The 11,648-nt window shown below is 39.5% G+C and overlaps 1 protein-coding gene across 1 annotated transcript in view; it reads left to right on the top strand.

Annotated features, from left to right (window-relative positions):
• cspg4 (chondroitin sulfate proteoglycan 4) overlaps positions 1-11,371 on the top strand; it is an 80,637-nt gene extending 69,266 nt beyond the window's left edge. Inside the window, exons 7-8 of the mRNA XM_010783371.1 lie at positions 5,387-5,570; positions 6,523-11,371. Of these exons, the coding sequence (XP_010781673.1) occupies positions 5,387-5,570; positions 6,523-8,399 (2,061 nt within the window). The 3' untranslated portion in view covers positions 8,400-11,371. The remainder of the gene's footprint in view (positions 1-5,386; positions 5,571-6,522) is intronic.
• The last annotated feature ends 277 nt before the right edge of the window (positions 11,372-11,648 follow it).

Raw genomic sequence — 11,648 nt, 5'->3', positions numbered from 1 at the left:
AGCAAAAGTATTCTCCGTCGGGACTTCCTGCAACAACACCACGCCGTTATCGTGATTCTGATTGGCCAGAAGACATTATCAAAGATGTGAGAAGACGATCACTACGTGACAAAAGTTTTCAAAACCGTTTCTAGTCTTTGGTATTTCCAGACAAGTGGCTACTGAAATCAATCTTACTAACTGCTGTCTGTGCAATTTACTCCGCGCGAGTTGGCAGACTTTATTTTGCTTACTTTAACATCATTTTTCATGTGGGGCTAAGCCATTTATTAGTATGGCTGTAGCCTACCCCAGCCATACCCTGACCGCAAATACCTCATTCCTTCTGTCTACTTGTATCCGAAATGCTTCTCGTTTTAGCGCTGTCCTCCCGTTCAAATGAAATCGCCCAATCATATTTCCAAGCTCGCGCCAGGGGGGGGAGGGGTTACAAGCCTCGCGTCTTGTGCTGCATTCACTTGCACTCGGACATTAGAGATTTTTCTCTCATAAATGTCCGATGAGCCACAACTTTTCTTTCAAAAACAAAGGTGCCAAATGGGGTGGCAGCTGGGGTGGCAAGGCATTTTTCTGAGGTGGCAGCTGCCACCCCGTAGAACCGCCACTGCAGAACCGCCACTGCACTCATGTACATAGTAGTAAGCAGAGAGTGGGGTCGTTAACTAAAAAAAATGTATATATTACATATTACTTTTAAAAAAGTAATATATTACACTACTCCACTTGCACCCCCAATTACTATTGCATTAAGGAAGACATAACACAAGTCTTTCTTTTGATATGCTCTTTAATAAAATAGGCTACAGCCTACCACAAGCTAACAGTCTGTGAAACGGTAAAGACACTAATTAATTAAACCAGTTCAAGACGCATTATTCTTATTCTTATCATTCTTTATGAGCGCAGTAACGGTAAGGTATCTAATTACTTATTTATTTAGTTTTCCATAACTTAGTAACAGAGATGGTCAAACTAAAGTGGTAGAGACATGGCAGAATTCCTACAATGAAGCGGGGAATGAACTGTTCATCCGTGAGAGGGCAATCAAGAAAAGAGAGCGAGCGGCCCCGTTGAGGGAGTTTACAGATGAAAAGACTCAGCCATGTTTATGCAGCAATGCACGTGGAGATGTGGACGCGCAAATCGCGCAGATTACGTAGGCCTACATGTATACAAACCTGCGGCGGAAACCCCTCTTGTCTGTCAGTGAGTGTGATTATTTTATAAAAGTAACGAAGTAACGCGTGTCGGGGCAATGTTAGTAACTGTAGTGTGATTACTGAATTATAAAAGTAATGTGTTACACTACTCCGTTACCGACAAAAGTAATAGTATTACAGTAACGCGTTACGCCCAACTCTGGTAGTAAAGTCTAAATGAAGCTTAGCGCAAATTCTACCAGGAAGACCGTCTTTAGTCATTCATTCACATATTCCCAGTTTACTACTCTCTCTCCTCTCAATCAGCAATCGGGGGCGTCACTCCCCAGCGAAATCACTTTGCCTCTATTCCCACAAGCCTATCATAGTGCATTGCTAAACCTTTAAATCTGCTCTCTCCCCGTCCTCGCAGTTGTCATTTCAGGTGACTCAACGACGCAGCACAACGGGGTCTAATCAACAAATACCATTACATGCATCGGTGTATTCCCGGCAATAAATATATATCGTTACATCACAAAACGGTCTCTCCTGATTGAAAGACTATCAACGTCATGTCCAAAGAAACGGTAAACAAAAGAATTAAAGAAATAAAAAGAAACTAAATACAGAAGCCTTGCATCTAACAGCAACCTCCGAAGAAACAATTGAAAAGGTTAATTATTTCTCCATGGCAGTCCAGACGCTCCTGTTATCAGAAGATGGAACGCGGCTGAATGACTCTCCCTGGGAGGAGCGGGCTATAATGGACTTCTAATGGTTGGATGGCTGAAAGGAGCATTAATTGAAAGAAATGGGCCAGATCCCCAGAAAGACATTCTTAAATAGCTGGAATCAGTAGCTGCTGCAGTTAGAGGCACATATCGATCTCTGAAGACATTCACGCTCTCTTTCTCAAGACTCGGGATGAAGACCAAGAAGCCTTACGGTGAGAGGAGAAGACTGTTGGATATATTAAAGCTTCAGGTGTCAATCACTGAGAGTCGGTTATATGTAGACGTTAACTGAGGCTATGTGGCATGTGTAAATCCTTAATGTTTATTACCTAAAGAGTTCAAACACTAGTAACGTATGAAAGGTTGCCATCAAAACGGAGATACAGCGTCCCACGGTTTATTACGTTAAGACTAATAAACTTTTTTGTGCCCCAGTCAATCCCAGGTCAAATATACTCTAAAGAGTCTTGAACATGTTGTCTTCAGTGATTGAAATGTTGTGTTATCTGTTTCTGTATTTCTTGTCTTAAGTATGTGTCCTTGTTGATGCTGCAAATGGAGCTGCAGGGATTCAAGAAAATAGTCCGCCTTTCTCTGACAATGAAGCATTATTGTTTCATATTGAATCGTGTCGTATAGGTGACTTTAACGACTTGTAATGAGTTTAGAGAGTGGGCATGAACTTTTGGCATCTTTTGGGTTGCATGTAAAGAGTGAAGAAAGAGAGAAATAACAAAAGTAAAGCATGAGATCAAGAGATTTCCCAGGTCTGAAACTGCAAGTCAGGCTTCAAAATCAATATAATATAATATGTGAGAATATAAATATTTCTACAGATTGATGCCACTGTAAGAGTTAACTGTTAAAAAACATCAAAGCTGAGCTGTATAAACCTGTGTGTGCTATTTTCCAGGGGAGTTTGAAAATGCACCACCACAAGTGAGCCAGAAAGACAAATGGTACATTAACTACAGCTGTTAACAACAGCGATTGAGTGCTTAAGTCTCAGATTTCTTGTTAATTTACTGTATTAGCTGCCTACATTTAGTATATAAGGTCACACTGTCTGATATTACACTTCAAACAAAGATCTACAACCCATGTGTCAAACTCAAGGCCCGGGGGCCAAATCAGGCCCTTGGTGGATNATCCCAGAAACACACACACACACACACACACACACACACACACACACACACACACACACACACACTGTGTGTGTGTGTGTGTGTGTGTGTGTGTGTGTGTGTGTGTGTGTGTGTGTGTGTGTGTGTGTGTGTGTGTGTGTGTGTGTGTGTGTGTGTTTCTGGGATGTGTTTCTTTTAGGAGACGTTAACTCATTTCCTTTCCTCCCTTGTTAAGATGAATGTTCCACATTAACCTTTGAAGATAATAATACATCATTAGTAGCAGTGAAAAGTAAACATTAAAAGACATTAAGGGAATAACAATAATGAGAAAGATTTGACAGGGAAAGCATCTTTTGATGGATTTTTAGTTTAAATGATCCGTTGCATTTAGGGTGCACTGTAAGTTCAACTGTTATTATTCATTTTCTTATTTTCAAAAAGCTTTAATCCTCTCCACTTTCAGGTATACATTCCTATTAATAGCAGGTTTGTGTTACTAAGTAGTCACAGCTGTTAAAGGCTCTCGAGTCGTCTGCGTCAGAGAACGTCAGACAGACATATAAGACGACATAATGCCACTTTAATGCATAAAAACGCAACTAATCCTCCTTTCAACACCGGCTGGTGCTGCTGATCTCACCGCTCTCCCAGAGGTGGAAAATAAGTCATTTAAATGCTTGTGGTTGCAGCTCTTGAATTTGTAGATTTTACTCAGCATTGACTTGTATTTATATTGGAAAAGTCAATGCAATAAACTCGATAGTACAGCTCACACTATTTAGATTTAAAGAGCCATAACTTTGTGTTTGTTGACAGAACTGTTAATGACTGTAAAGAATGTTTCACCTTTATTAATCTTACTTTAATCACTTAACAAGTCAAGTGTGTTCCTTTCAGAGAAACAAATGAAACCGACTTATTAGCTCATGGAAATGTAAATAAATAGTAAAAGTTCTCCTTTAAATAAATTACAGCCGGACCAAACATCAACAGACGATGATATATAATTGCAGTCCGTTTTGTTCATGTTCCTCTTCTTCACCAGCAGGGGGCCTCATTGAATATGACTTCGAGGTTCAAGGTTCAAGGCTTTTATTGATATTGTGCATAGTTACAGTGTAGTTATGTTAACAGATTAAATAGTGCAAGTAAATAAAATAAAATAGAATAGAAGTAGTGCCATAAGAGTCTATATACAAGTGATACATGTACTTAGTGCCATTGTGATGGTTAGGGTCACCATAAGCATGTATATTTATTTATTTATTGATCTATATATATTTATTTTTAATGGATTATTAAAAAATGTTATCTGCATTTTTAAGGGAATTCTGTTTAACCTCACAAAGAAGAGAACATTAACACTTATTGGCAGTAAAATAAAAAGCTTTAGGCTTTATTGGCCTATGTGTTTTCTGGGTGTGGTTCCTGATTTCAAAGAGCCCCTTTCTTCATTGAGTGTGATTTATAATACTCACATTATATAATAAAATCTCAATCTTTTACTGTTTTTACATAACTGTGGGATTTTGTTTGCAATTAATAGATTTTGTTAACGCTTATTGAGTACATTGAACACGACACTTGCAATAGGCTCATGGCAGAGTTCGTCTGCGATGTGTGTTCTCACTCTTGTCTCCATCTGATTTCCATCCCTGACATCTTGACCGTGCTTGAATGAGCATGAGAAAGAACTCTTCCCTGCTCTGTTTAGAGAGTGACAGAAAATCTAACACTACGTCGAGTTGAAAACCTGATTTGATGATTGGTGTAATTCAGCAGTTTGTGTGAATGAATGAATACACTCTTCAGCTTGCTTTGTGTCTCTGTGTGTAAGAGGAGAGTTGAGTTCAGGACACAGGGACCTCAGAGAGCAAACACAGGCCGTCACATCCCAGTACAGATGAGCCAACCCACTGCAGCCATTTGAGCTCCGATTTAACTGGTTCTTACCAACGTTAGAGGGAAATAGCAATAAAATACTTTAGCAAACTAAAATGTCTTTCTCTTTCAAATTACTGAAATAAAACAAAAGTCATTGACAAGTGACTGAAAACAGGAAATCAAAATGCAAGCGTTTATTGACAAAATATGGACTTAAAAATGATTTATTATATAAAATGCTTGACCAAAATAAAGTCCACATTTCTTTTTTTATTACTGACCCTAAATAGTTATTATATTTCTCCAAAAGGCACATGAGCAAGGATATGACAAAGTGAACTACCTTTCAACTAACTTTGAAAATGTTTCTTTACATGATCATCTTATTCAATAGCAGCCCGTTCTAATGGGCAAAAAATAACATAATGCAATTATCAAAGGTTTTCGACAGCTCTGATTCTGATTATCTTCTTCTTTTGTTTCCCCTGACACACAGCTGGAGTCAGGCGCGGTGTACTATGAGCACCAGATACCTGAGGATCCTTTTTGGGTTGTGAGGGACTCCATAGAACTGACTCTGTCCTCCCAACCAGCCCCAGACGTCCGTCACATTTTGCCCATCACCATCGCTTACTACGCTGCTCACAGCAACATCTCCTCACAGCTGTGGAGGAACAAAGGTACGATAAAATGTGTAATAACAAAATCTTAACAATCACATCATTTGCAGTTGTTCAAGTATTCCCCCAGATATTGAGATGCAGAGAAGATAAGTTAAGCCTGTGAAGCCCCATAATAGGTCTGCACCTAAGATAGTAGTTACAATCTAAAGGTTTAGTCTTTAGTCAATTTAATAGATTAATATTCAATAATTAAAACGTTATTCATACAGGGTAGACCGGCTTAGCGTGCATGATCTATTACAGCAAAAACCTGTTAACAGTCAAAGCAAACAAAGAGTCTTATTAGAACAGAAATCAGACAATATTGTTTTAGCTTGCCATATTCCTGAAACAGAAATAAGACTAATACTGAATACCGTGAAAAATATATATATTTTGAGTAACAGTCCCTCTGCTTATTTCATGTTTTTGTATTATGTAAACAATACAACATGGTTTGGGCAGAGTAACACTTTAGAAACTGAAATGTCTTGTGTTTAAACAGTAAAACCTTTTTCTTTTTCATTTTGGAGAATACCTACATCTGCATAGGATTTAAGTGATACCCTAGTTTAAAGGACCTTAGTTTAAGTGGGAATCACTGAATAGCTTAAGTGTTATCTTGTTATCAACTCTATTTACAATGTCACATTTTTGCAAAAATGTCCAAAACAACAAGCTGGTCCCTCCATCTGTCTTTTCTAATGTGCCAACATCCAAAATTGGTTTAATATTGGTTTAATATTGGTTTAAATTCAATTCAATTCAATTCAAAGGGGCTTTATTGGCATGAAAGTTAAATTAAACAATGTTGCCAAAGCATCACAATACAAAATAATTAACAACATTATATGGTTTAACATGGTTTAATATTGTTTTCCCAATTCTGCACACAAACTTGTATGTACTTGATTTTAAAATAGTGTATGATAGTAACATTTCTCTTTGTTTTTAATTGTGTTCCCCTTAGGTTTGGATATTGTGCAAGGCCAGAGGAAAGCCCTTGACGATTCAATTCTTGACGCCTCAAATCTTCTGGCTATCCTACCTGAAGATAAGCGGGGCAATGTGAATGTGATTTTCGATATGAAGCATTTCCCTGACCACGGTCGTATCACCCTTGGTGGTCAGGACCTGTCCGGTGCTGCCCAGTTCTTTAAGCAGCAAGACATAGCTCAGGGAAAACTGGAGTATGTCCATGATGACTCTGGTGCTTCCTCTGACAGCTTCTCCTTCAGTGCCAGTCTAAAGTTTAAGGGTGAGTTTGTGGCCGCACCTTCGGATACGCTGATCCAAGAGGAGGTATTTCACATCGCAATCAAACGGCGGGGCTCTGACTCCCCAAAACTAGTCACAATAGACATGCTCTTGGAGGTTTTCCAAGGCTCCGTAACCGTTTTGTCCCAGAAGCAGTTTAACACTCAAGACGAGGACAGTTCGCCAGATGAGGTATACTACAAAGTGACAAAAGCCCCCAGCAATGGTCGAGTGGTTGACCGACTCACAATGGACCCCATCTCTGAGTTTACGCAGGAGATGGTCAATCATATGCAGGTGGGCTTCGTCAGCGATGGCAGCCTTTCCGATGGTTCTATGGAATTCATCGTTTCGGATGGAGAACACCAAACAGAGCCACACACGATCCACATTGGCGTCCTAGCTCGGACCTTGCTTCTTGACAAAGCCCCTGAGATCAAGGTGAAGCAAGGCGATGATGAGACCCTGGTGACTGAGGAGATGTTGAAGGTAACTACCGGGGGCCCTGTTGAGGAGGACATCCTTTACAAGATCACAAGTGTACCTAAGTATGCAGCTGTTATGGTAGACCGGCAGCCTACATCCGCCTTCACCCAGAAACAGATCAAGGAAGGCAGAGTCAGTGTCCGCTTTGTAAAGTCCACTTCACCTCGGGACAGTGTTGCATTTGTAGCCCGTAGCAGGGGTGCCAATGTCACCTCTGTCCTCAACATCACGGTGCAGCCTCTGGCCAACATCGCTCAGGATCCTCTCTTACCTCAAGGCGCACTTGTTAAACTCGACAGGAAGCTTCTGGATGCAACTCCTTTGGCAAACAAGACGAGAACCAACCCTACGTTCACTGTCATCCAGCAGCCTCAGGGGGCTCACTTTGTGTGGTCTAGAGGTCCTGGTGCAGGTCAGCCAGTGGACACATTCAGCCAAAAGGAGCTAGATGAGGGCCGCGTAGCTATGGAAATCCTAGAGAAGAGCCCTTCTGGATCACGGGGTAGTGTCATTCAGGATGAGGCCCGCTTCCTGCTCAAAGCCCATGGGGTTCCTCCGGCAGAATGTGTGTTTTCCTTCCAGACGGGCCCCTACAATGCCTCTGGGGTCTACCCTGCCACTCTGTTGAGGCTTCCCTTAGATGACCCATCAAGGGAAAGTAATGACATCCCTGAGGTAGCCGGGTCCCCTCGATCCACTCAAGCTAGTCCCCGCTGGAATGGTGACATGGACTGGCCCAATGGACAAGCCCCCACCACAGCATCTGCAGGCGCTGGCTCCGGCAGGAATCCACATGTTGCCCGGCGCAGCAGCTTCTGGTCTATTCTCATCCCAATCCTGGTCATCCTTCTCCTGTTGATGCTGGCAGGCGTCTTGGCCTACTACTTGATTCGTAAAAACAAGACAGGCAAACACAACGTCCAGACGGCAGCATCAAAGCCCAAAAACGGAGAGGTGGCTACCGGCACAGAAACCTTTCGCAAAACTGACCCGGCCAATAACATCCCAATGTCAAACATGGACTCCAAAGACGCAGACCCAGAGTTGTTGCAGGACTGTCGGACAACGAACCCGGCCTTAAAAAAGAACCAGTACTGGGTCTGAGACACTTTGAGATAGGACACAGAGGGAAGTGGATCCTCGAGTGTTTGGAAGTCTCCTTAAATCATTCCTCTCAGTATTAAAGACCTCTTGCCACACCAGTTTAGATGAAGATTATTTTTTGACACCATTAGTTATTTACTTATCTCAACATAACTGTGGACAAATTCTCAGGCAATGAAACACTGAATACGTATTGGCAAATAAAGAGGCAGTTTCTTATCGGAGGCTCAGGCCATGTCTATTTATTTTAGTTGTATCATTCCTCTTCGTCAAAGGGCACACATTAAGACATAAACACGCTGTGTGTTTGCAAAAAAGTATCCTGGGTGTGCTCCGTCATTGTAATCCATATGATATCATAGGCCAATATTATTCATTTGAGTTGATAGGTGATTGAAAGTTTTTGTGACGATTTGATTTTTTTGTTTTCCCGGAAAGTTGATAAGCCGTGTACATAGCTGAAGAGGTAAACATATGCTGTATTATCGAGAAAATGAAAAACTGCCTCTTTGTGTTTTCTCTTTTACTTTTCAATGTTTTTAAGGTACCATTTTATTGTGTTTCTCAGGGCTAAATTCAACTTAAAGAAATCGTTTTTTCAAAGCAATATCAGAGAATGATACCAATCTCATATTTGCTTATTGAAATATGAAGTAACATCCAGAAGTTAGTTTAGCTAAGTCAAATGACCAAGGTGTTTCCATCCGAAAGTATAATTATCCATTACCAGCGCTTCTAAAGCTCACTACCTAACATGCTATATCTCTTTTGTATAATCTTTGTAAAAAAAAAAGGGAAACAAAAGAAAGAAGTTGTGCTTTTATGGGGGATAATGCCCCAGATTTTTGGCTAACAGTGACTTGCTGAATGTGGCTAGTTGGGACGGGACAAGTTAGCTGTTGCACGTCTTTAGAGTTTGCTTTGCTATGCTATGCTATGCTATGCTATGCTATGCTATGCTATGCTATGCTATGCTAATGGTTTCCTGTCCTGTTGCTTCATTTTGAACGGACAGATATGAGATTGGTATTTACCTTCTTATCTAACTCTTAGTAATAGAGCAAATAAGCTTAGGCTCTTAAAATGTCATCACACAAGAACATTTCAGTAGTTTTACTTTTGTCTGGAAGGAAGATCGTTTGATGAAAAGCTTGTTGCATTCACATACATAGGTTTAATTGAATTTAGCTCAGAGTAACGTCATCGTCGTCTATCACATGATATTATTGTTGATGCTTCCATAAGTGCTTGTAAATATTCACTGGACTGGCACAGCACTGACATCGAAACCACACGGTACACAGTTAGCAGACCGCAGGCAGAGGCTATTCTGGTAGCATTGGTCTTTAACACATCCGTAATGGCTGACAGGCAGCGGTGAGGTCATCTACTTCTGGGATGTTTCCAGTTTCCTAGTCTGCAATTAACAATTTATTAATAAAAAGACGGTTAGTGCTGGGATGGGGATAATGAAAGGAAATACTCTGCTGTTTAGGTCACATTGGTGAAGCAAAGGAGGACATTGACAGTTTGTTTCTCACAGCTATTCTTGGTTTTAAGCATTCCATATGTAAGCTATTGAAATCCTGAGATTTTCTTTTTTTTACTTTTTACTCTTAGACTTATTTTGTATGTTGAAGCTTAAAGGAGCATTACTGTAAAAATACTCCTTTTTGTTCCTCCTTGTTCTCATTCTTTGTTGTCACTCTGGCTTGTGATGGTTATCTTGTTTTTGAATGTTGAATGAAGTAGGTGAATTAGAAAGTGTAGAAGAAGACTACGGTGAAGAAGAAAGTGTTTAATGAAATATCAGATAACTATTTTGGATCCACTAAAGAAAAAGAAAAGACTCGACATTTATATTTTGAAAACTGTTGGACTATTTGCTGTACATTTCTTTTTATCATACTGTATGTCAATGACAACTTATTCTTTGTTAGTCATTTACTGAAAATATAATAATTCCTTCGCAGTACTCATCGTGTATTATTGATCTTCTATTTTTGTAGTGTTCAAGCGGAAAATATAAGTAGAGATTTTACAGCACAGAGCTCAGGAAGTGATGTGTTTCGGGAGACTATGTATTTCCATTGACATCGCTTACATCAAATCGAAATAAAAGTATTGGTTTCTCCTACAGGATACCACATCCACAGCTTATCAGTTTTATGTGTAAATATTTGTTTTTTAAGTAAGATTTATGCGCTTAATTCATGTCTTGAATCATATATTTAGTGTATATCATGTTTGTCGTCGAAGGTACTTGTACATGTAACTACATTTAATTTGACCAATCAACTGCTAAATATGCCTGTGTCTTTGTTTGTGTTTCTTTTTGTGTTTGTCTTTGCAGGTGCCCATACTCTGTCACTCTTTTGTTTTCTCCTTACAGCTTTTTTCATTTTCATCACCACACCTCATTCTTTTCATTATTTATTATTTCTGACCATCTCCATCAAGTCATACTCAAATTGTGTGCTTTGTCAGAGATTAAACTGTAATCTGTAACAACAGCTGCCTTTAAAAGATAATAACTCAAAGAAATGTTTAGATTTTTTGAAAACGAGTCATGTCTATTGCTGCAGAATGCCTCTGAGCTTGTTCTCGGCACTAATTGAAATAAAAACGTTCATGCAACAAAACCAGCGTTAATTGTTTTCAGTCAGTGACTCTTTCGTTATACTCAAAGCTAATTGTATTATCTAAATAGTTTTTAATTGGCCTTTTTACCCAATTAAAATGTTCATGAATCAGATATCAGATCATTGTATCACTTGAAAGTGCTGAGAAATGACTTTGTGCTTTCATGCCTCAATTACTGTAATGTATTACACTCTTTCCTGGGCAGAGGCGTTCTTCTTAGGATGATATAATGTAGGAGGTTATCTTTTTACACAAAGTGCATGGAGCCGCTCTTGGCCGGTAATCATAGCCTCCGTTGAAGAAAAATTGAATTTGAAACCTGAGTTATTACTGAGGAATATTTTCCTCTTGTCGACTGACCAGAGCATGCATTTGCTGTCTTTACTTATTAACCTTGGTTCACTTCTCACTATTAGACCTTACAAATATATTGACAAAAAAGTGACTTGTGCACTTTCTTGCTAGTTTAATTTATGTTATTTCTGTTTTAATTCTGTTTTTGATGATGTCTGTTTGATATTTTTAGCTTATTGCTTTCATTTTGAAGCATGTTTTAACTTTCGTAAAGGAAATCTTTACTTACTGTACTTAATTGTTTCTTAAGTC

Source organism: Notothenia coriiceps, unplaced genomic scaffold, assembly GCF_000735185.1.
Source record: "Notothenia coriiceps isolate Sejong01 unplaced genomic scaffold, NC01 NC01_scaffold00000663, whole genome shotgun sequence".
Taxonomy (NCBI): domain Eukaryota; kingdom Metazoa; phylum Chordata; class Actinopteri; order Perciformes; family Nototheniidae; genus Notothenia; species Notothenia coriiceps.
This window is presented reverse-complemented; position numbering and strand designations above follow the sequence as displayed.